General features: G+C 47.8%; 2 protein-coding genes across 4 annotated transcripts; one reads left to right on the top strand and one right to left on the bottom strand.

Annotated features, from left to right (window-relative positions):
- The first annotated feature begins 1,061 nt into the window (after positions 1-1,061).
- Positions 1,062-20,109, top strand: wdr33 (WD repeat domain 33). Of its 3 annotated transcripts, none has more exons than XM_079750842.1 (21): positions 1,062-1,251; positions 4,575-4,795; positions 6,184-6,252; positions 6,376-6,480; positions 6,997-7,092; positions 7,394-7,545; positions 9,810-9,907; positions 11,351-11,477; positions 12,401-12,555; positions 12,746-12,824; positions 13,099-13,209; positions 13,578-13,672; positions 14,425-14,511; positions 14,603-14,742; positions 14,877-15,029; positions 15,160-15,735; positions 15,907-15,958; positions 16,444-16,747; positions 17,258-17,454; positions 17,777-17,995; positions 19,203-20,109. In XM_079750842.1, the coding sequence occupies exons 2-21, from the start codon at positions 4,592-4,594 to the stop codon at positions 19,355-19,357; spliced, it is 3,174 nt and encodes a 1,057-aa protein (XP_079606968.1). In that variant the 5' UTR covers positions 1,062-1,251; positions 4,575-4,591; the 3' UTR covers positions 19,358-20,109. The 3 variants fall into 3 exon arrangements, with proteins under 3 accessions (XP_079606968.1, XP_079606966.1, XP_079606967.1); XM_079750840.1 differs by having other exon boundaries at positions 15,157-15,735; XM_079750841.1 differs by lacking the exon at positions 1,062-1,251 and adding an exon at positions 1,258-1,877 and having other exon boundaries at positions 15,157-15,735.
- Positions 20,110-22,035: 1,926 nt separating this feature from the next.
- sft2d3 (SFT2 domain containing 3) lies at positions 22,036-23,036 on the bottom strand. Its single transcript, XM_079751283.1, has one exon. It carries the CDS (start codon positions 22,937-22,939, stop codon positions 22,268-22,270), a length of 672 nt encoding a protein of 223 aa, XP_079607409.1. The 5' UTR covers positions 22,940-23,036; the 3' UTR covers positions 22,036-22,267.
- Between the last annotated feature and the right edge of the window lie 2,132 nt (positions 23,037-25,168).

Below are 25,168 nucleotides of genomic sequence, written 5' to 3'. Positions count from 1 at the left end.
AAATAGGGTTAAGTGGTACTTTACTTAATCCCAGGACAGTAATAGAAATTCAAAAGAGAAAACGTTTAGATACACAGTTTCAAAAGTAAAAGTGTTAACATACAAAAGATTTAAAAAATATAAGAAGGGACAAAAAAGATAACATAAAAACAACAAGAAATAAATCGAAAAATATATAAATAAACTCAATAAAACAAATGAACACAAAAATGCTACAGACGATTAAAGAGCAATCTAATTCTCCATTCTCCTCTTGGTCGGCAACTCAAATCCGAGGTCACTTGTGTCCTTTGCTTTAAATATACATCCCTCCATTTAAAAGTCTCCATATTACAACAGTTTAAAACATTTGAAATCAGCCATCGTCTGTATCCTATGTCCTCACAACCCCTCACTCTGCACGCCTCAACTGGCTCATCAAGGACACTGCTACAATATTCTGACAACTGCGTCCAATCACAGCCGAGCTCTGGCTGCCCTATAGGTCAAATCTCTATACCCATATATTTTTTTATAATTTTGTTTTTTCATTGCATTCCAATGATATTGTTATTGATTATTAATAAGGTTTCACCCGTAGAGGCGGTCTGGTCCCGAGTCCCCCTGACCTCGCTGGTGTTGAAAGCAGGCGGACTATTTTTACTGCTTGTCTCACGGAGAGAGCTGCCCGCCTCGCTGCGGCGCTCCCTGGGTCCTAGTGCCGCTCAGAATGGACAGTTGGCACTTTATTTAACGGCACACTCAGTGGTCAGTGGTCAACAGCATGACGGGGACAAAAATTAAGACTTCGAAACTTTAATTTTGATAAATAAATAGAGTCGTTCTTTCAAAAATGTTTTCTCAAGTGTGGATGGAAGCATTGTTCAGAACATTTGGCGTCAACGGTTGGGCTACGGCGCTGTGCGATTACTGACCTCAGAAATAGTGACCGGTTTTGGGCTCTACTGTGAGTGCGCGCGCATGCGTGTCTGGCGCGCGCTTGTCTCTTCGTCTGCGTGATGACGTAACATGACGCGGTTAGCGAAACCCCCTTTCCCAGAATGCATTTCTGCTCCAAAAGCGAGCAGCTAGGAGGAGGAAGCGCCGAGATGACGGAGTCAGCGGGGTGGCTGAAAAAAACAAAAAAAATGACCTGCCGATGTCCGTTTAAATAAACGTTAAGACGCACCCCCATCATACATAGAAGAAGAGCTATCTAGCTCGTATAATTCGTAGCTAGATCTAGCTATCTCTGCGTTTGGATTATTGTCGGTGAGTTTCTAGCAGCGCGTTGTTGTTGTCACGACTTCGACCGGGCCGCCATTTAATTATGTTGTCGAACCAGAACGGATACCTCCTCTGGACGCGCAGGAAGAGGGAGACCTTTAACATGTGTTTTGAAATGTTTTTATACCCACACTGCCTGATGTGATGTAGAGGATAGGACTAAATAAAGTGTTGGAAGCGACACAGGGATTTGGTCCACCAGCAGTGTTGCCAGATTGGACCCAATCTGGCAACACTGTCCAACAGTCCAGGTAGCATGGCTCATGTTAGCCCCGAGCTAAGCCCCACTTTAGCCTCGTTGTAAACACGACCTAAGAGTCGTGAGCGGGGTCCCGTCCTAGTTAAAGTACGAGCAATGTATCCCAAGAACACATTTAAAACAGTTGGTGGCCGTCGATGGATCGGGTTTTAAATCCTACGCGGGTAAATGTTCGTGTCCCCCCCCCCCCCCCCCCGCGACAGTGAGCTAGCCAGGGTTAGCACTGTGGAGGTCTCCAAGGGAGCCTAAAACAAGGAGAATCCTCGTGGTGGTAGACCACCACTAAACTAATAACTAATCATCCACCAGTGGTGGTTCAAACTGGACCGATTTCCCCCGGCTTACAGTGACGGTACGTCCGCAGGTTAAGGGCTGCAGAAAGACGCTTTAAATGTTATTGTAGTCGAGTTTTTTTGAAGTGGTTCTCGTTGTGCTTGGTTTTAATCCAATGTGTATTACACTACTGTGCACCTTTTCTAGAGTGGGTGGGTTTCTGATGTTGTTTGCACTGCATTTTAAATTAACTATTTTGATGTGTGGGTACACAGAATGTGCTTTTAAATGTGTGCTGGATTTGCATTATGTGCCATATAAGGTGTTGGCGCGGGAAAGTGTCTCTTCTTCACCGACGGTTGCTTACATGGTGTCGCCCCCCCTCCCCAACTGACTCAATTTCTTTCCTTATGATTGACAAAACTGTAATAGTACTTTTTTAGGAATCATATCAATGACGTAAATCATGAGTTTGTATTCATTTGAATTATAAAAATCGAACTTTTTAAAATATAAAATCGTACTTAATTAGAAAAGTTAACTTGCAGTACTTCAAATTTCAAAAATATTTTGGAAAACAGTTTCAGAAAATAAACCTAAGCAATAAAAAGACGCAGGTAGGCCCACATTCTTAACCAACTCTCCCATGGGCCATAATTATTATCTTTAATTGTCTTTGTGAGCTGGTCTTTGCCTATTGACTCTTGACAGCCTTGAATTGAACATTTTGCTTCCTCAGTCAGGTTAATACATGTCACCCCTGATCCTATGTTCAATTTATTGTAGAAATAAAAAGTAGTAAAAGCACAATTCAATCCAACTGAATCAAGAAGATCCATTTAGCTAGCTGTTATATATAAACTTGGTTCTTGAGGCCTGTTAGTCCATCTGAGAAATATTGTTCAGCGGTCAGTTAATAAGTAATGTTAGGTATAAAACATACTAAATATGCAAATATATTTATTTAGATATATTTATAGGTTATCTTAAATCCATATTATCCAGGTTGTCTTATAGCTTATTTGAAGGTTGACTTTTCTATTGTGTGTTTAAGGGTAGTCACTTTAATCTCACTTTAATACAGAACAATACACCTTAGGGAAATGGTTTATAATATTGGTTGTGTTCTGGGTGACAATGTGATATGTATTGGGATCTTAATATTGGCAAATCTGATGTTAAATGTTTCTTAGTCTTATGAAACATTGAAATGTGGGCCTCTAGAAAGGTTCTGCAAAAGCCTTAAGAATATTCACAAAATCAATGCCCTCGAAATGTAATGTATTTGGTCATTAAAAGGCAAGCACGTTTTTTGCTAGTTGGATTTTTTTGAGATTTTATCTATTGTGGTATTTTACCATAATGGACAAAATCTCAGAGCAATTGGGAAAATAAGTTGTATTCAACTTATTTGATGTTGAATTTATTTGGTTTTTAGAAAAACAGTCCATTGAATTCAAAAGTATGTTGAAATAGTTTTCCTAAAATGGTCATAAATATTAATATTCTGTAGGATGTTCATTAGGGATTAATATTCACCATTCACATTCAGTCTTGGAATGTTAATTATAACAATAATGTGCTTTCAAGTCATATTTTTTTTGTTTTACATATAGGGCCCCCTGGCAATAAAACATAGGTATTAATCTTGTGTTGGAATTCAAATTCATATTTAGGATGGACTACCTATCATTATGGTTACGGTATATGCTGCGTAGTAATTTAGATTTCTATGCACTTTAAATCAATGTCAATCAATTGTACAGTAAGTCCATTGTTTGTAATATTAGACAGATAAAGTTAGTGATTGCCTGCTTCTCTTTATTTTCCTGGTTGACTGTCTGTGGCCTAGCTGTGAGGGAAACTGCATGCTAGTTGTCCTGAATAATCAATTGGTCTTATGAAAGCTTTGTTTGGTTTGAGTACCTAGTCTTCAGTGACCCTAATGTATACATCAAAATGTTTTTTTATATTCGTCCTTCTGAGGAAACCGCATATATCTGCGCTTCATTTTGTACACTATGCAGAGTTATACTTGAGTGGTGTGAAAATCAACATTTGTAATCATTGTCTACATAACACAGTGCACGTTAAACCTTTAACAGTTTGTTTTATGTTGCCTGTACCCTGATTCAGACTAAATTCTTAATGTGTTGGATTTAATTGAATAAATATTCAGGTGCTTGAGAATGTTTTAAATATGATTCCCTTATGGTCCCCTCTATTTCACCCATTTAGAAGTAACTGTCTTTATTTAAATACGAATTAACCTAAACGAACAAGCAATTTAACGCTGCAAAATAATGTCTGAATAACCCTTTAATAATTTCTACAGTAAGTGAGTCCTAAAGATCAATCCACTATCCCTCTTAGTGAGGAAATCTACGATCTAGCTCTCTGTGGTTAAGTGAATCGAGTCCTTTTAGGTGCGTTCAGTGGAACCCGAAACTCAACGTGATGTACAGTCAGGACATGGTCCTGTTGAATCAACACAAGCACTCACTCTGTTCATACAGATATAAAGACAAAGCAGGGAGCGAAACCTCAACTTTAAGGATGATCTGATTGCTTGTAAAAGCATATACCAGGATGTCGAACATACCCAATTTATTAGGACTCTACTTTAAATGTCCGTCATGCATGTCGGTTTAGCATCTGCACCATACCCCATCTACATGTGTATATATTTACAGCACACGGTTGACTTTTTACTACGTATAACACTGACCTGCCTCTTGACTACGCCACCACTCACCCCCCCCCGTCATTGTTGCAGGTGTCACGGGCGTCACCATGGCGACCGACATCACCTCGCCGCCACGGTTCTTCCACATGCCGCGCTTCCAGCACCAGGCGCCGCGCCAGGTGTTCTACAAGAGGCCGGACTTCGCCCAGCAGCAGGCCATGCAGCAGCTCACCTTCGACGGCAAGCGCATGCGCAAGGCCGTCAACCGCAAGACCATCGACTACAACCCCTCCGTCATCCGGTACCTGGAGGTACGCCCCGGCCTCTACCCTTCGGCCTCCTTCTGTTCTTCACCTGCCCCTATGTGTTCCTCCTAACCTGCCTCTGTGTTCCTAACCTTCCCCTATGTGTTCCTAACCTGCCCCTTTCTGTTCCTAACATGCCCCTATCTGTTCCTAACCTGCCTCTGTGTTCCTAACCTGCCCCTATCTGTTCCTAACCTGCCTCTATCTGTTCCTAACCTGCCCCTATCTGTTCCTAACCTGCCTCTGTGTGTTCCTAACCTGCCCCAATCTGTTCCTAACCTGCCCCTATCTGTTCCTAACCTGCCCCTATCAGTTCCTAACCTGCCTCTATGTGTTCCTAACCTGCCCCTATCTGTTCCTAACTTGCCCCAATCTGTTCCTAACCTGCCCCTATCTGTTCCTAACCTGCCCCTATCTGTTCCTAACCTGCCCCTATCTGTTCCTAACCTGCCTCTATGTGTTCCTAACCTGCCCCTATCTGTTCCTAACTTGCCCCAATCTGTTCCTAACCTGCCCCTATCTGTTCCTAACCTGCCCCTATCTGTTCCTAACCTGCCCCTATGTGTTCCTAACCTGCCCCAATCTGTTCCTAACCTGCCCCAATCTGTTCCTAACCTGCCCCTATGTGTTCCTAACCTGCCTCTATGTGTTCCTAACCTGCCCCTATCTGTTCCTAACCTGCCCCTATCTGTTCCTAACCTCCCCCTATCTGTTCCTAACCTGCCCCTATCTGTTCCTAACCTGCCTCTATGTGTTCCTAACCTGCCCCTATCTGTTCCTAACCTGCCCCAATCTGTTCCTAACCTGCCCCTATCTGTTCCTAACCTGCCCCAATCTGTTCCTAACCTGCCCCTATGTGTTCCTAACCTGCCCCTATGTGTTCCTAACCTGCCCCTATGTGTTCCTAACCTGCCCCTATGTGTTCCTAACCTGCCCCTATGTGTTCCTAACCTGCCCCTTTGTGTTCCTAACCTGCCCCTATGTGTTCCTAACCTGCCCCTATGTGTTCCTAACCTGCCCCTATGTGTTCCTAACCTGCCCCTATCTGTTCCTAACCTGCCCCTATGTGTTCCTAACCTGCCCCTATGTGTTCCTAACCTGCCCCAATCTGTTCCTAACCTGCCCCAATCTGTTCCTAACCTGCCCCTATCTGTTCCTGACCTGCCCCTATCTGTTCCTGACCTGCCCCTATCTGTTCCTGACCTGCCCATATCTGTTCCTAACCTGCCCCTATCTGTTCCCAACCTGGCCCTATGTGTTCCTAACCTGCCTTTGTGTGTTCTCCTTTTCGAGGTCACTTCCCCTTCCCCTTGTTCATCTGACTTTCGCTGCGTATAGAATGTCCGGTCACCTTGCTGTCACTCTTGACTCAAATGTCCTCCTTGTTCCTTCAGAACCGGCAGTGGCAGCGGGACCAGCAAGACCTGAGAGCCATCCAACCAGACGCCGGCTGTTACAATGATGTCAGTACCTACAGTGTGACCATCAGCAATGACTACTTGCATTCTGAGCATGTGTGTGTGTGTGTACTCCACCCTTTGGGGGAGGTATGTGTCTAATGTGTGTGTGTACGTGCACACCCCCAGCTGGTGCCCCCCATCGGCATGCTGAACAACCCCATGAACGCCGTGACCACCAAGTTTGTGCGGACCTCCACCAACAAAGTCAAGTGCCCCGTGTTCGTCATCAGGGTAAGATACGGCCCCTCACACGCTGCCCACCAGTTCATAGACCAAGCCCTCCTCTCTGGGGGGCTCCGAAAAAAAAAGTGTGCCCCTAAATCCTACCCTACCAGTGACAACAACTGAGAGCCTGGCCTCTACTTAAGGTTAACGGGCCAGCACCCCCTTCACCCATTTCAAAAGTTTGGCCTGCATGTATTCATGCCAATGATGGCACCCATTGCACTCCTGATCATCCTGGAAGGAGGGATCCCCCACTCTGCGTTCCTTCTGAAGATTTCTTCCTTGGTAATTAAGGGAGTTTTTTTCTTGCCCTCTGGGGGAGCTAGGGTCAGGGGGCTGTCATAAATATTCGGCCTGTCAAGCCCTTTGAGACTGTACCTGTGATTAAGGGCTACCAATAAAACTGAACTGAATCACCTGCTCCTTGGAGACATGTGTCTGGATTCATGGTCAGTCTTGTTAGGTGAAACTGTCTGCTCTGTGACGTCTCCTCCTGTTCTTCCCCCTCCCTCCCTGGTCCAGTGGACCCCCGAGGGCCGGCGCCTTGTGACCGGGGCCTCCAGTGGGGAGTTCACCCTCTGGAACGGACTCACCTTCAACTTTGAGACCATCCTACAGGTGAGCCCCGCCGAGCCCTCACAGTGCAAGCTAACTGCTCATAGCTCAGTTTGGAGAATAGTGTTTTGATGAATATCTACATTACACAAGAACATGGTTTTTCGTTCTGTTGTTGTGGTCTGAATTTTTATTGGCCTGTGTACTATTGGCCTACATTCTGAGTTCTATTGACCTGAGTTCTGTTGGCCTGCATTCTGAGTTCTATTGACCTGTGTTCTATTGTCCCAGAGTTCTTAGTTCTATGGGACACTGCGCCCTGGTTCTGATGTGTTCCCTGTCCCGCTGTTGTCTCCCCCCTCAGGCCCACGACAGCCCGGTGCGCGCCATGACCTGGTCCCACAACGACATGTGGATGCTGACGGCCGACCACGGCGGCTACGTCAAGTACTGGCAGTCCAACATGAACAACGTCAAGATGTTCCAGGCACACAAGGAAGCCATTAGAGAAGCCAGGTTTATACCCCATCTACCATTTTCTGTAGTCCATCCCAGTCGCTCGGTACTAGCGTGTTTCTCCTCCTGTGTCTGTTCCACGACGCGGTCCTTAGCGACGGTCGCCGGGCATACGGGCGTGCGGTCGCATCGCCGCGCCGATTTGTTTCTGATATCCCTCGTGTTGCTGCTCTATGTGCCTGTGGCTGTTTTTCATACTTACCTTTATTTATTTCTGTGTAAAGAAAACGCAAAAAAGGTTGATTTTTCTATTTTCTCTGCAGTCTTGTTGAATAAAGTGATGGATATTCTAAAGGTAAACACCTGTCTCCATGGCTAGGCCCGATGAGATTCAGTCTGACCAATAAAGTTGAGCCCAGGCATGTAAACCTTAACCAATAAAGTGCCAGCATTTCAGAACCAATAAAGCATTGAGTTGAGGGTCTCGGAACCAATAAACACTGAGCTGGAGGGCTGCCCTGATAAATGAGGACCAATAAAGTTGCAGCATGCAGAAGGACGGTTCTCCCACACAACTTCCTGTCCCCACACCTAGTCCGGATCACAGGACCCCACGGTCGAACCAAACTATTAGCTCCCAACGTTCACACTATTGTTCACCATGGCCCTATCGAGCTTGTAAGCCTCTCAGCTAAAGCTAGCAGCTTCTCAGCTAAAAGCTCGCAGCGCATCATTGTCCCTCGGTGGTCCAATACCTGAACCAGAACCTCAAGTTGCAATAGGTATGTGCCAACGCTAGGGGGCAGTGATAGCAGTAGCGGGGGGGGGGGGGGGGGCGGGGCAATCAGAAGCACAGCTGGTCGCGTTGCGGCAGCATAGATCACAAGCTTGTTCCAATAAAGTGGTTTGAGTAATTTTTGTGTTGCTGCAAACAAGTGTTGAGTGTTGACAGTAGTAGTAGTTAATAAACCTAGTGCTTCACATAGACTGTTGGCCGCACCCTCACCCCTCCAACCAACCCAGACCCTTTGCTGTTTCACCCCACCTCTGCCCTCTTGGACTAACGGGTTGTGCCACAGTGAACCTGGGATAGGCTTCTAAATAAAGATCCACCACCAACACCTCCCCAGATCAGCAGAATAAGGCTTGCCACACACATTGATCAGTGATTCACATGGTCTAATATTACCATCAGATTTGTGTTTTTACCTTCAGATTTTACAGTCAAATATGATCTACCCAGGGTCTGTAGCTGAGCAGGCTTGGAGTGTGGGTGTGTGTTTGAGAAGACATGGAGGTGATTGTTGGGGTAGGGTTGAGCAAAACTATCAAAATCAATTTATCCTTACAAGCTTCCAATTTGGACAGGGCCATTTGACTCGTACCCTGTGTGGTTTAGATTTGGTTGTGTGTTTTTGTTCAATGTGAGAACTGTTGGATTTACAGGACATGTAAGTGACGCCAAATGGCCAGCAGATGAAGCTGTTTCCACCTGTAACTCCAGTAAGAGGATGTTTTGGGTGCTGTTCAAACTGAGGTCTGAACACAACCGCCACAGAGAGTTGTAAATCTAGGAAGCAGATCTAAATCGTGTTGAAGGGAAAGGTGCGAGAATAGCTCCATTGATAATGTTTCTAGCTGCTTATCGCCAGTGTTGATTTGGTTGTAGGTCATGAGGTCAAAGGTCATAAAAAAAGCATGGTCCATGCGGACCTGTCATCACTGACTATGAAGATCTCTCGCCCACATCCCTTACTAATGGGACACAAGTGAGTCTTGTGAGCGAGAGAACTTTAGAGTTGGTGAGCTGGTCGGTGGAGCCTTCTGTACCTCTGTTCCGCTGGTGGACAGCTAAACATTGTCCTGGTGTTTCTCCTAGAATAAGACAACATGGAAACTAAGCCCCAGGGCTGGAGTTGGTGGAGTTGGTTTGCGTCTGTATACACAGTTCCTACACCTCCACCTCTATTGGTGTGCTTGTTTCTGTGGATTAGAATTAACAAAAAGGCTCCATTAATCCTCATGGGTGAATCCAGGCTGAGGTGTGGCGAAGGCTCATGGCTAGAAGAAGGATCTACACTGCCCCCTTGAGGCAGGTTTGTGTCACTGACTGTCAGCGAGTCTGGGGGTCATGCAGCTTGTGTGGTGGTCGGGAGGCTCCGGTTGGGGGTCAGGGTGGATGAGGGTCTGTGCGCGGTTCATTGTGGGTGAAGGTCAGGGTGGAGCTCCGTTTGGGGGTCAGGGTGGAGGTTAGGGTGGAGCTCCATGTGGGGGTCAGAGTGGAGCACTGTGCTGATGGTCTTCCTCTCCCTGCCTGTGTTTAGCTTCTCGCCCACCGATAATAAATTTGCGACGTGCTCGGACGACGGGACCGTGCGCATCTGGGACTTCATGCGCTGTCACGAGGAGAGAATCCTCCGAGGTCAGTCTGCCTTACACACACACCTTACACACTAACACGCACACAAGCACGTCAAGTTACACACACACATCAACACGTACACAAACACGTTGCACACAAACTCGTCCACATGTACACAAACTCCAACATGCACACACGTCAACACACATAAGCATACATGAGCATGCACACGTTAGACGCACACACGATCACACGCATATGTCCTCAAATACGCACATTCGTCATCACACATTTAAACAACTACACCGCCATCTCATACAAGCACACACACACCATGTGTCAGTTACAAGCATTTGAATGCACACAATATGTTCTGATTCGTGCCTGGGGAGGCTGCTTATATCAGACACCAAAAACAAACACAAAATATCACGTACACATACCTCACACACACTTCGCAGGTTTCTTGCACATGCACTGCCATTATAGCCCAGTAAATTGTTACAAGTCTACTTAAAAGATTTATTGCCCCCTGCTGGTGAATGCATGCAAAACCAGCTTTTGCATGCGTTCTTTTTAATATTACAACGTAGGCTGGAAAACGCTTGTGATGATCATTCAGGGGTGACCCATTACACTGGAGGGTTCGTCCCCTACAGCTCAAAGCAAACAGTGTGGATTTCTCCCTTTCACACCAAACTCGAACTAGAATGATATTGTTTCAATGGTGAAAGACACTCAAAGAGTGAATGTAGCTTGGCGGAGTTCTTCAGCTTGTTTCAGTCTATTTGGGACGTGTCAATTAAAGATATTATGTTTTTTTTTGCACATAAGACCGTAGCACGGACCACCACTAACACACACACACACGCACACACGACCGGAGACCCAGGACCTCTGAGGACCACACTGACTTTTAATAAAAAAAATTAAATTAAAAGTGAATTTTAATTAGCAACTAAAAAATAATTGGAGCGACCTCACACAACTAATTAATTACAACTTCTGTGTGTAAACCATACAAAATATTAACAAGAACACAATACACCAAGAAAAGGTTTATGTTTTGGTCACAATATTTAACAATAACTGGTTAACTCTGCCCTAAATGAAGGCATATAACTTTTTGATCCCGGTGTAATTCCAAAACGTTAAACAACTGAAATATCTCTTGCTTCTATTATGGGATGTACGAACAATACCCTGCATGCAGTTTCTTGTCCTCCCAACTAGCTGCTGGTGAACCAGGACCTGAATAGACTAACCTAGATGTCCTGCTAGTTTACACCGTTACATTCAGGGCCCTCATCTCCAGACCCAACATGTAGAACCACCCCTTCATTCACACTGACATGAACAGCACCACCAGCCCAGGACCCTCACATTCTGGACCCCTGCACTAAATACCCGTCACACTCCCCACCCTTTCCTTCTGTAAAGCTGTTGTTTATAACGTTCAAGCTGAGTATCTGAGCCTCTGCTTCTCCTCCTCCCCCCCATCAGGTCACGGGGCTGACGTCAAGTGCGTGGACTGGCACCCCACCAAAGGCCTGGTGGTGTCGGGCAGCAAGGACAGCCAGCAGCCCATCAAGTTCTGGGACCCCAAGACGGGCCAGAGCCTGGCCACGCTGTGAGTTCTGCTCTTACCTTCGCAGTGTGGTGGCGTTTTATTATTGACTATGATAGGATGCATCTGTCTTTGACTTTACCGTCCAGCGCGCAAAGCGGTCGGAGGAAGACAACGCAGGACAACAAAAGCTGCTTCCATCTGTGAGCGTTAGGAGCTAGCGCTAAACATACATGGTGCGTCCGCACTATGTACATTTACTGTTAGATGTTCACACTCATTGATTAAAATGGGAGTGGATTGAAAGCGTTTCTTGTCCGCCTTGTGCCTTGTGTGCTGGAGGGGAACGGGCTTTACAGCCGATGCTCAAGGCAAAGCATGTGGTCAATATGAGAGCGATGACAACAATGTCAAATACATCAGTAGAAAGTGGATTATGCCGTAACTGGGCCGAGTGCCGAGGGGCATTCGGAATCAGATCATGACATCAGTGTTATTGGACGGAGTTGCGATAGCCAGCGCATCGTAGGTCAGATATGCAAACACAGTCGTCCTCGTGCTCAAAATAGCCTAATTGTGGTTTGTATTGATGCATGTGCTCCTAGTTACCTACTATTTAAGGTACAGTGCAGGTACTCTTTAAGGTACAGTGCAGGTACTCTTTAAGGTACAGTGCAGGTACTCTTTAAGGTATAGTGCAGGTACTCTTTAAGGTATAGTGCAGGTAAGGTACAGCGCAGGTACTCTTTTAGGTACAGATACACTTAAGATACAGTATGTCTTGCCCATGATCAGCGGAACATGTCCAAACTTCACCAAAACCATGTATTTCTATGTATTTATCTGAGGAACCGTTATTAGTAGTTTGCAGTAAAACCTGGCTGTGCGTCTAAAAGAGTTCAACACACCCTACTAACCAGCCTCAGGAGAACTTCACCGTCTAAACTCATCGTCTCTCCCTCTTCGTCTCCCCCCCCCCCCTGTAGCCACGCCCACAAGAACACGGTGATGGAGGTGAAGTGGAACATGAATGGTAATTGGCTGCTCACGGCGTCACGTGACCACCTCTGCAAGCTGTTTGACATCCGCAACCTGAAGGAGGAGCTCCAGGTTTTCAGGGGACACAAGAAGGAGGCCACAGGTACGACGGTCTGGTGCTGGTGCTTTTCTGCTACTGGTCTTGGCACTGGTGTGTGTGTACAATAACGTCTGTGTCTCTGTGTGTGTAATTTATCCTGTGTGTCTGTGTAATATATCCCGTGTGTTTGTGTCTGTGTAATATATCCCGTGTGTGTAATCTATCCTGTGTGTGTCATCTATCGTGTGTGAAGCGGTGGCCTGGCATCCCGTCCATGAGGGGCTGTTCGCCAGCGGCGGGTCGGACGGATCGCTGCTCTTCTGGCACACGGGGTAACCATGACAACGCTCTGTTCCTATGTCGTGATACATTCTGTATTCCACAAAATATAACTAGATAGGAATTTATAGATATGAAGATATATATAGATAATATGCATGAGACTGCTCAGTCTTACGCAGTACGCCCCACGGTGCTGAGCTGATGGCGGTGTAACTATGACGTGAGTTTATGGAACAGCCCATCTGAGAGGCTTGTGTTCTGGGTGGCCCTCTAGGGTGACCACACATCTAACATGACCCTCACGGGTGCTTGTTCCCCCCTCAGCGTGGAGAAGGAGGTGGGCGGTATGGAGATGGCTCATGAGGGGATGATCTGGAGTCTGGCGTGGCATCCGCTGGGACACATCCTCTGTTCTGGCTCCAACGACCACACCAGGTACCACTCGTCCAGAACCCACACGCGTCCACTCATGGAGAACCTTTAAACATCCACTCGTCTAGAACACACTCACATCCACCTATGGAGAACCCACTCACATCCACTGACGAAATAATAATAATAATATATTTAATTTGTAGAGCACTTTACATTCAGAAATCTCAAAGGCTAAGTTTATTTCCTTCTGCCCAATCAAGAAGCGTAGTCCCTCGATCGTTCACCGTTGCTAAGCTATGTCATGCTAGCCGTGTCTGTAGTACAATATGCGATTCACATTGACGTCTGACATGGATCGCACCTTTTAGATATAAACCCACAGGAAACCGTGTTTAGAGGTGTGTTTCCTGGGTGTGTCTTTTCCGCAGTAAGTTCTGGACCAGGAACCGACCCGGGGACAAGATGAGGGACCGCTACAACCTGAACCTCCTGCCGGGGATGTCAGAGGATGGTATGGAGTACGGTGAGTTCAGGGGTCAGGGCACGGCACTACCAGGGAGTTCACACGCCGCTCACCCCAACCAGCCATATAGAGTTGACCTTATGTGTTTCTTCACAAGCCACTGCGTTCCTAGTCAGGAGCACAACTGCTGGCGTTGCACGTCCCGGGCTAACCCTAGCATTGTGTGTTCCTGGCTAACCCTAGCGTTGTGTGTTCCTGGCTAACCCTAGCATTGCGTGTTCCTGGCTAACCCTAACATTGTGTGTTCCTGGCTAACCCTAGCGTTGTGTGTTCCTGGCTAACCCTAGCATTGTGTGTTCCTGGCTAACCCTAACATTGTGTGTTCCTGGCTAACCCTAACATTGTGTGTTCCTGGCTAACCCTAGAATTGTGTGTACTGGCTAACCCTAGAATTGTCTGTTTCGAGCGAACCGTTAACCATGTGTGATTCTAGCTAATGGCTAGTGTTGTGTGTTCCTTAATAAACTCAAACGTTTTGTTACCAGCTAACTGCTAGTGTAACCGTTCTTGTAGCGCTGCTATCTTTGTGTGTTCCGAGCTAACCGCTAGCGTTGCTATCCTTGTGTGTTCCAAGCTAACCGCTAGTGTTGCTGTCCTTGTGTGGTCCGAGCTAACCGATAGCGTTGCTGTCCTTGTGTGGTCCGAGCTAAGCGCTAGTGTTGCTGTCCTTGTGTGTTCGAGCTAACCGCTAGTGTTGCTGTCCTTGTGTGGTCCGAGCTAACTGCTCGCGTTGCTCTCCTTGTGTGTTCCAGATGACATGGAGCCCAACAGCATGGCCTCCATCCCTGGTATGGGCATCCCTGAGCAGCTGAAGGCGGCCATGGAGCAAGAGCAGAGCGGTAGGAAGCCCCCCCAAGTCAGTCGTGTGTCCGCTGGCCCGCCGGTGGTTTGTGTTGTCAAGTGACGTGTTGTTGATCTGTGGGCGACCAGGGAAGGACACGGCTGCGGAGGAGGAGATGTCCATCCCAGGGCTGGACTGGGGGATGGACGAGGTCATGTCCAAGGACATGAAGAAGGTTCCCCAGAAGAAGGTCCCTTACGCCAAGCCCATCCCTGCTCAGTTCCAACAGGTAGGACTCCACTCTGACCTCTCTCCTGACCTCTGTCCTGCGATGCAAACTCACCTGTCGTTGATTTGTGATCAACAAACGAGTGACGACATGGAATAAAGAGTGTGTTTGTGTGTGTGTCTCTGTCTCTCCAGGCGTGGGCTGACAACAAGGTTCCTCTGGTGCCCCCTGGTGGCGAGATGCCCAAGGAGCGCAAGGTGGAGCCGCAGAAGGCCGACGGGAAGAAGAAGAGCCAGGCGGAGATGGAGCAGGAGATGCTGCAGTACACCAACCCCATGATGATGGAGGTAGACACACGCTTACTCACAAGGAGGTTTAAGCTGTCAGATTCACTTTTCTGAAGGCTATGACTCCAGCATTACTGATGATCTCTTGTGTGTGTGTCCGTGTGTGTGTGTGTGTGTGCGTGCGCAGCAGATGAAGATGGATGGCCCCCCGCCAGGCCAGGGGTCCATGCCGCCCTTCCCGGGGCCCGGCTGCCCCATGCCCCCTCCCCCCCAGGGGTTTCCCCCTCAGCAGATGCCCCACAACATGGGGCCCCCAATGGGCCCTGGAGGCATGCAGCCCCCCTTCATGCCTCAAGGACAGATGGGGGCCCCATCGGGACCCCCGCCCCACCAGGGGCCCCCTCAGAACATGATGGGACCCACGGACCACCACGGCCCCCAAGGCATGCAGAGACACCCGGGCCCCCACAGGAACATGGGCCCCCAGGGGCCCCACGGCATGGCCCCTGGGCCCAGAGGGATGCAGGGACCCCCGGGCCCGGGCAACATGTTGGGCCCTCCTCCCCGAGGCATGGGGCCCAGAGACGGATCCCAGGGGCCCCCACCTCAGGGTGGGATGATGGGCCCCCCGGGGCCAATGATGAGGCCCCAGCTACGGACACACGGCAACATGTCCAACAACTATGGGATGGGTAACATGCAGGGCCCGCCCCCGGGCGGGATGCACGGGCCCCCGGGGAACATGCAGGGGCCTCCCTCCTTCATGGTGAGCACCATTAGGAAGTGAAGGGAGTAAACGGTTTGGTGAATGGATGAATCGGCAAAAGAGAGTTGACCAACGACTGAATGGATGAATGGGTAGGGGGGAGTGGTATGGTGGGTCGTTTTCCAAAAGCTCTCACTGTGTATTAATGTCATCTGTTTCCGTGTCTCCCAGGGACAGAACTCAGGGCCGATGATGCACGGCATGGGACAGCAAGGGCCCAACGGTGAGTGGAGAGTTTACAGACCCACTAACTTAACGCCATAGAGCCTCGAAGGAGGCACTCCATCCAATGTCTCCAACCACCGACCTTATAAAGGGGGAACTTCGAACCTCTGCGTAGTACCATTACCCCAAACTAGATAGAAACTGTTACCTCTCTATGGGAATAGATAAAAAAAGTAGTTTGTCTTGGGGTGCTTATATCCATTTTGCATAAGACGACCATTTTGCATAAGATAATAGAGTTTGTGCAAGGGTTACAAAACTTGTCTTCTCTCAGGTCTCATTCATTTGGTCGAAATGATTGGTTTAACCTTGATCCGTTAGAAACTGCTTGCAATTCTCTACTCAAAGTTAAATGGTACATTTATTTAAACCGTAAAGGTATTTCAACATCATTGACAGTGGAATGTAGTATTATGTGATGTCTTTGAGCAAGGAAAACAAGCCATCAACACTGATGTTCCTGGGATGGTTTCCTGTTTTCAGGAGATCCCAGAGGTCCGCCTCCCAACCACCACATGGGACCCCCCCACGACCGTCCGGGTCCGGGGGGTCCTGGAGGGCCAGACCAGAACCAGGGCACCTACTGGGGGGACAACCAGCAGGGGCGACGGGGACCCCAGGACTTTGAGGGGGGCTCGGACTTCCAGGGGGGCCGAGGAGAGGAGGGTTGGAGGCAGGGATCGAACCAGGGCTACCAGGGTGGAGGAGGAGGAAGAGGTGGAGGGAGCTGGGGCAACGAGGGGTTCCCCCGCGACGGAGCAGAGTTCAGAGGGCGCAGGGACATGAGGTAAGCCTGCTCAGCTCACAGAGGGATAATAAGCCGTCCTACCCGCCATGACTGTTGTATGCATGTATGGAGGATGGAATGATGAGAACACGCATCTGAATTAATAACTTTTAACAGCAGCCTCTATCCAAAGACTTAACCGAGACTAAACCTAACCCATGTTGGAGTTGACTTGATATTAGAGATCAAAGATATGATGGTTTACTAGATGTTATAGATAAGGATCAAAGGTTGATAGTATAGATAAGATGCAGTTTTCTGTGATATTAAAGATAAGAATGTTTCCGTGATATTAAAGATAAGAATGTTTACGTGATATTAAAGATGAAAAGATTTACGTGATATTAAAAGTATGAAGGTTCATGAAAGATATAAAATATTGATATTTAAGGTAAAGATATTAAGGCTTACCAAGACTTTAACACACAGCAGCAGGTGAAGCTGAGGGCCGGTCCCAGCGTTGTTTGAATGCATACGAGGCGTGCTTCCTGACCGTCCCGTCTCTTCCAGATTCCGGGGCGGAGGTCCAGGTCGTCCGGGGGCCCGTGGGGGGGGTGGAGGAGGAGGAGGAGGAGGAGGGTACTCAGAGGAGTACGGGGCACAGGACGATAGCTTTGAGGCCCCGGATGAGATGGGCCGCGGCTGGGAGGGCGGCGGCCGGGGCAGACCCCCCCGCGGTGGAGGACCGCCTCGAGGTGGAGGAGGAGGTACGGAACCCAACAAAGTGCATTGTGGGACGGACGCTTGTGCCAACTCCGCTCTGCTGGGCGGCGGTGGTGCAGAGAGAGGAGGCGGGCGGGCGTGTGTGCGTTCGGGAGTGTGTGTGTGTTGGCGATTGTGTGTGTGTGTGTGTGTATGTGTGTTGGGGCAGGTTTGTTTGTGTTTGTGTTGGAGTTGGTGTGTGGGGGCGTGTATGTGTGTGTGTTCATAATTTGTTTGCGTGTTCGTAACCTCTCTGTAACGTAACATATGCGATGCGTTCCTAATGGGTGTGTGTGTCTTCATAACCTGTGTGTGTGTCCTCTCCAGGCCACGAGGGTTACCGCGGTGACGGCCAGCAGATGCTTGACAGCTCCTCCCCTGGTGGAAGGGGGGAGCGCCCCCCGCCCTCCTCCATGCAGGGCATGGACATGGCGTCCCTCCCCCCACGCAAACGGCCCTGGCACGACGGCCCGGGCACCGGAGACCCCCGGGACCCCCGCGAACCTCCCGGTGGAGGAGGAGGAGCAGGAGGAGGAGGGCCTGAGGGTAAGAGGAACCAGGGTGCTCGCTAGGTTCTAATAAATCAGAGGGTTCTGATTAGAGGTTTTTTTTTCTTTTTTCGATTCGATGATCTGAAATGAGTATCGGCTGATACCGAGCACATACCGATACAGCATCTAGCATTGTAACTGCTTATAACACTTGTTCTTATTGAAGGGTTTTCTTATGATCAGGAGTACACATAACTGGTACGCATGCGCGCCCATAATCAGGGATGCGTAACGTCACTTGTGTCACTACAACGCTTTTGTGTAACCAACGGTAGAACGATGTGCCGTGGCTCGAAACGAATGATAAGTTCACTGAAATGTGCGCTCATGTGCGGTGTGTGTGTGTGCGGGTGTGTTGTGTGCTGTGCACACTCTCGAGAACTGTGCAAAATCAGCTGATCGCAATGTTCCTTTTGAGAGATATTCAAACGCTCTGTGGTCAAGCTGCTGCACTTTGATTTAAAAAAATAAAAATAAAATATAAAATACTTGCTGTGCTAAAGAAGTTCTGTATTGAAAATGGAATCTCCTTTGTAAAACTTGGCAAGTTTCATTAGATCAGATGTTACTTTGGGGCTATGTGTGGGGTGCGTACCAAACACCATCTCCTGGTAGTCATCTGAATAACTCACTAAAAATGTTGTGTGCACCCCTGCTTATGTTGACGTCAATGTACAGTCGATTCACTTACTGTCGGCTATTATTTTTTTCAGAACTACCTTTATAATCTTTAATTATAATACAATTTTTATTCTTCTAGTAAAGGGTGAGTGTTCTTGTTTTTCCGTCTTGGTAGCTTGATCGCACGTAGGTCGGAGATGACGCGTTTCCCATTCCGACTTCCCACCTCTGACGGTTAACGAACGCAGCCTAACACCTTAGTGTTGGTGATGTTCTCTGCCTGTGTAGTAAATGAGTAATGTGACGGTATCGGTTCGGAGCATAGACTTGCGTACTCACCGTTATCCGATCAGGCCTTTGAGGCAGTATCAGAGGCAATTCTGATACTGGTATCGGAACAACTTTAGTTCTGCTTCATTACCAACTACTTCCGTCATGAAAAGCAAAAAAGCATTTAATGTTGGATGCTATTGGTCAGTTTTGGAAAAACGCTAATCTTTACTTCGAGGGTTCAACTTTTGTGCGATTTCTTTTAATTTTTCTTATTTCAGTGACCGGTGAATTGTTCTCTGTCCCGACAGGTCGCCCCCCCCAGAGAGGCGAGGAGGGGGGCTATGGGCCGGCCGTACGAGGAGGTCGTGGGGGTGGGGGCTGGGGTCCGGGTGGAGGTGCAGGAGGTCCCCCTCTCAGGAGAGGAGCGCCCAGAGGAGCGCCCCGTGGTGGCCGCGGCCGGTAGTGACCGCTCCACCCCCAACCCCCCCTTTCACGTTGGTGTTGGGTGTCCCGCCCACTGACCTGGTTCACACTGGCCGCCTCTGTGGTGATCGACACAAGACTTGACCAATGGGCCGGCAGAGTGACCAGATTTAGTTTCTGAATCGGTGAAGTAGGATTGTTTTTCTTTCTTCTTCTCACCCCAGTGGATAAGACTTTGTAGCCGACGCGAGGCTTTGATAGGACCATGTGCGTGCCCATTGGCCATGCATCACAGCGACCATATGACCTCGGCGCGGCCTCTGACATGTAACCCCCCCCCCCCCCCCCCCCCCCGGCGTCATGTACACACTGTGTGACCACCACCCCTCGGACACTAACGCAGGTCGGCCGATGCCGTCTCGAACCCGAACTTTAGTCAGAACCCTGTGTTTCACGATGCACCGTGTTGGACACCCGACTGATGTAGCGGCCTGGGTGGGAGGTCCAGCCAATTAATCATCTCTCCGGTCGCTCCTGAAGCCTCGTCTCGGCGGAGTCCCGACACGCCAGCTGTCACGTTCTCCTCCCAGTGAGGACCTCTGCATTCCCCAGTCCGCACCGTTTATTTAAGTTAATTTTTTAATTGTGATCAACGGAGGACATCAATCCTCACCCCATCCCGGGAACCTTCCGACCTCGGGGTGTCCTTCCTCTGTTTGTAAATGTACAGTTTGTCTTGGGTTGCTTTTGTCCATTTTGTATAAGACTATATAATAGAGTTTGTGCAAAGTTTACAAAACCTGTTTTTGTCTCCGTCTCTGATTTATGTGTTGACCAAATGATCGGTGTGACATTTATCCGCTAAACTGCTTGCAAAATTTCGACTAATAATTTAAGGGTACATTTATTTGAAACCTTAAATGTATTTCCACTGCATTGACAGTGGAATGCTGTACTATGTGTACATATCCAAGCAGTAAGTCAATCACCAGGCCCTTTAGCTAGCCTGGCTCCGCCCGCCTAAGTACTTCCGCTCAATTTTAATTTCCCTTCAGTACTACGTCTGGATCTGCTGTTTGTTATTGGGTTTTCTCTGTCCAATCAGCGAACAGAGAGTGGCTGAGTGAGAACTGACGTCAAAGTCACCTCTCGTTGACTGACATCTTCATGCATGGTGCTCGGTTTGTTTACAGCCTGCGCGCAACGTGATTCCCGGCCAAATGTTAGCGATTGGTTATGGCAGATCCAGAGTGGCACTGGGCAGATGCAATTGTTTTAAACTTCAACAAACACCCGCCTTCAAGTGAGTTAACGTTTGTCAATGTTACCCTTTAGCACGTGTAAGTGGAAATGCGTGTATTGGACATCATGGAGACGTGGAACAATGTCCAAAAACATCCGTCATACTCATGGACCTATAAATTAAGGTCATATTACAGGGCTTTTTATGGTTCCAAGTTCCAGCAACGCAAGGGGGTTACGGACCCCTTACGTCCTTACGCCTTGTTCACAATACCTCCGTCGTCGACGGATGGCCGAGGGCGTGTCTGACGTATAGGGGCCTAGTCTTTGTAGACGCATACTGCAGCCAATCAAATCGCCTCCCTCTACAAAGCCGATGTGTGGCTATTAATACAAAAGAAGACACAAACAACAGGTGACTAAAAACAAGCCTATTATTCCACATTTCTTTAAAAATATATAACGGCAGCAGATATAAAAATATCTGCTTCTTCCTGCTTGTTATTGCAAAATGGATCCAGGAAACGCGTGGAGTGTATTTGCATAACCGCAACCTGATTGGCCGACGGATCCGGCGCTGCCTGAAAAGTTGAACATTTCTCAACTTTTTGACGCAGGCCACGGAGCCAAATGGACCCTCCTTGCGTCCACCGCAAGGGCCGGACGTGCGCCTCCCAAAAATCGAAACCTTCCGTCGAGGCGACGCAGCAGCAAGGGCTGTGATTGGTCCGCTAACTAAAACCCGACGCAGAACCATAAACGTTCACGACTGCGTTGAAGCGTCTGCGTGGTCTTTGCGTTGAGGGATCGTGGGACTATAAAAAGCAAAAATGCATGTCGGTCCGTCCGTTCTGTTGAGTCCGTGGCCTTCGTGAAAAGTTCAGAAATGTTTAACTTATCGGGCAGCGACGGTTCCTTCGGCCAATCAGATCGAGGTTATACAAATACACGACTGTGAAGCTACTTGGACTCCGTCCAATGAAATCGCCTCTGTGATACAACCCGGGAAAACACGTGGAAATGTCAAAAAGCCGGCCGGCAGTGGATGAGAAAAAAATGGATGAGAAAGTTATCATTGCTGTGGGCGATCGCCCAATTTTGTTTGATCAGTCCCTGAACACGTACAGGGAAAACACAATCCTTGCGACTACGGGATCCATTTTGCAATACAAGCAGGAAGAAGCCGGCTTTAAAAATTCTGATCCGCTCACCCACAAAGTTAAACTTTCCATGAATTGCTAAAACGATGAACCATGTTGCTACAGCTTGTAATATATAAACCATCTCTCTTGATGCATTACTGACGGTAACTTATGCGATGTCGGTACTTAGTGAAAACCGTCGTTCTGTAAGTATTGCGATATCTTAACTAAGATGGTCCTCAAGACCACCTGAGTAGCCACAACTTTTAATTACTGTCAGGAGAAAGTGGTGTTTAGACGATTGCTCGGGGATATTCAAGTTTTATTGGTTAAAATCACACCCCGAGAGACAAAAATAAACAAGTTCACGTATTCAAAATGGAATCAACAGTCGGTCCCAAACTGTAGCGTTGGTCATCGGGTTCCCCCAACGAAGGGGCTCTTCTGAACGCAGTGTTGCCAGATTGGTCCCTATTTTCAGCCCAATCTGGCTGCAGCGCGCTGTATCCGTCTAGTCCGGGCCGCAGGCACTTCAAGTCCAGTCCATGTATCCACAAAACAAGCCCTCAAATCGGCATCGTTTTCCCAGTGACGGTCCTTTTAATGGCAGACGCCGCCATGCCTCCCAAGAAGCGGATGCCTGCGCTGCCACCGGGTAGCAGAGACACCACGTACCCGGCGAGGACCGCGACCTGGAGCATGGCGCCCAGGGCGGTGAGCACGGTGCTGTGGAGGCCGAGGGCGGCGTACAGCGTGCCGCCAAGGCTGCACAGGTACACGGCCGCGCCGGGGGTCGGGAAGCCGAACAACTTGCTGGGTCCCCGCAGGAGGGCGGCCCCTAGGATGGCGAACAGAGAGCCGAGAGACCACAGGAGGGCGAACTTCCGCGCGTAGAGGAGCAGCAGCGGCGCGTACAGGGCCGAGAGTCCGAAGCACAGCGCCGAGAAGGAGATGCACACGCCGGCACCGACAATGCGTTGTTTGCGACTCATCCCCGGCAAGCAAGGGTCGGGTTCCGTGGACCAGGGCCAGGAGAACCCGCCGCCTGAGCTCTGGGCTCCCGCTGAGGTCCCCCGACCGCCCGGGAAGGGACTCGACCACTTCCCGAACCAGCTCCCGGGTACCGAGTCCGTCTCGTCCATGTCTATGGCCGTGCTGGAGCCGGACTGGGGGACGGTCTTGGAGCCATTTTTGGACTGGGCCAGGTATTCTTGAAGTTGCCTGTTGAGTTCGGCCATGTTAACGCCGAGCCAGCTGAGCTTTGTTGACAAACTTGGTCACTGTTTGATCCCGGAAGTGAGGCTGAGGCGTCGGCCGACGTCACAACGTGCGACGTATTATAAACACTTGATGAAGGTGTGTGCAGGATTTAGTGACATCTAGCGGAACGGACTAGGTATTGATGGAATAAAAATATAACTGAGACTAATTTTATCCTCAAATCGTAATCGGGTAGACCTATGATATCAGTATGATAGTTGCATAATGATTTGACTGCGGCAAAGGTGCACGAAACACAAAGGTTCTGTCTTTGAGCTAAAGGTACAAAATCACCTGTCCTATTAGGTGGTTAAAATGGTCTACAGCGCGCCCTGGTGGTGATTATTTTTTTTACATTTCGTACGCCAATATGTAGGCCTATGTATTATTATTTTTAAATATTATATATATATAAATAACATAACTAATGTCTCAACAGTTTCTATTTTGGTTTGGTGTAGCTCTTCCCTAATGATATCTGCATTTCCTTTGATCTTTAAGCTTCACACCAGTTTAGTTTCTATATATTTATTTGTTCTATTTTGGTTTAATCTTCCCTTATTGTTATCTGTATTTCCCTTCTTTCTTTAAATTTCACAACAGAATTTACTCAGAGTACAGAGTTTCATTTCAGAGTAATTCAGTTTTGGTTGGTCCTCCCACATCAAGGGCTTTCCACCATCCGCTCAAGTGGCGCTTTCTCCTCTCCTGTTATTCACTTTTTTCAAAGTTTTCTGAAGTGTAGACAGGCACACATCTACATTTAGGGTTGATAAAGTCGACGGATAAAGACGTTGAGATAGCAGGTAAGTCATTCATGAACGTTGACCAGTATGTCTTTCAAATCTTAGAATTCATAGAAAAGTTTTAATGGGGATGGGAAGATACTCCGTTTTCTTTAATGAACGGGTTTGTTATCTCAGACTTCTGGGGAAAAGTATAGATATATCATATGTGTGTGTGTGTGTGTGTATATAGGCCTACCAAAAGCACGTATAGGATGTTTTCCCCATTAGCTTTGTTGTGAGCAGTAGTCATATAGGACAGTGATCATGAATTGCCACAAAATCAGAATAACACCCATAGGACAAATAGTAATGGTTGGTGGAATGCCATAAAGTAGGTCTATATGCAGTGTAAGCTTGTTCAGGCTCTGCAAGTCAGGATGTATCTAGGCATCTAGCCTACATCTAATTTTTTTTTAGGTAGTGGCCATCCCCAAAATGCCCCAGAATACAGGAAATCACATCTGCCTGCCGCCACTGGTCCTACGTCTTGAAATTGAGCCTAATATCTGCGTTTATGACCTCACGCGCACTACGGTCACGCGGAAAGTGTCCCCGTTTTGGTTTCACGAAATCTGGTCACCATAGGCCTATGCCTGACGCATTGCGTTTAGCGAAATCATCAACCAAGTACGGCGTAAGTTCCGGGCTCAGGTGCTCACGATATAAAGATACAGCCAGTCAGGCTCTCCTACCCTATGCAGCTCCTTGGGTAAATTATATTCAATTTGGCTTCGAAATTATCTCATTGGACTTAAGCGTACATAGGCATACGCATTTTTCCCAGCAGCAATCAGCAAAAAATAATGCAACAAATGATTTACCACAACACTTTAACCAAACAGTTTACACAATAGGCTGTTTAACTTTAGGGTGAGGCTATTTGCACCCCTGGGGCCTCATTAGAGAAAAGATCCTAAATTCTCATCCTAATTTAAGATAGGGACTCAAAGATAGGAAAAGTCCTAACTTCCTATTACAGAAGCAGTCCCTAACCTGTTGGCCGTTTCCTATCTTATCTGTGGCCTCCTATCTTATCTTAATTTAGGTAATCCTAACTGTTCTGTCAATCCGATTTTTCTGCAATCGTCATGTCTGTTTCTGCACTCAGAATGTGCATGAGATTGATAGAACGAGTTGGGGTCGGCAACCCTAGGCACGCGTGCCGCCACTGGCACGGGGCAGCATAATCATTGGCACACTTGAAAAAAAATAAGAATTATTTTTTATTTTTTATTATTATTATTTAAAAAATTCACAGCACAATGCGGCAGTATAATCATTTCTACCGAATTTTTTTTGCCCTTTATTCTGTTTTGGGCATTTCCTCCCAGTGCAAATATGTTTAAATTAGTTACAGAAAGCAGTGTTCTGAAATGGGATAAATAAATAGTTTTTAAACCTATGTTGTGGGTAATAGAG

The sequence above is a fragment of the Pollachius pollachius genome (assembly GCF_949987615.1).
Source record: "Pollachius pollachius genome assembly, chromosome: 14".
NCBI classification, from domain to species: Eukaryota; Metazoa; Chordata; class Actinopteri; order Gadiformes; family Gadidae; genus Pollachius; species Pollachius pollachius.
The sequence above is the reverse complement of the archived record's forward strand: the minus strand, read 5'-3'. Positions and strand labels throughout refer to the sequence as shown.

Bases quoted from the DNA above. Each gene is read 5' to 3' on its own strand.
- wdr33 (XM_079750840.1), top strand. From the start codon at position 4,592: ATGGCGACCGACATCACCTCGCCGCCACGGTTCTTCCACATGCCGCGC. The intron at 13,673-14,424 runs GTGAGTTCAGGG...TGTGTGTTCCAG, and splicing joins AGAGGATGGTATGGAGTACG to ATGACATGGAGCCCAACAGC. The intron at 14,743-14,876 runs GTAGGACTCCAC...CTGTCTCTCCAG, and splicing joins TCCCTGCTCAGTTCCAACAG to GCGTGGGCTGACAACAAGGT.
- sft2d3 (XM_079751283.1), bottom strand. From the start codon at position 22,939: ATGGCCGAACTCAACAGGCAACTTCAAGAATACCTGGCCCAGTCCAAA.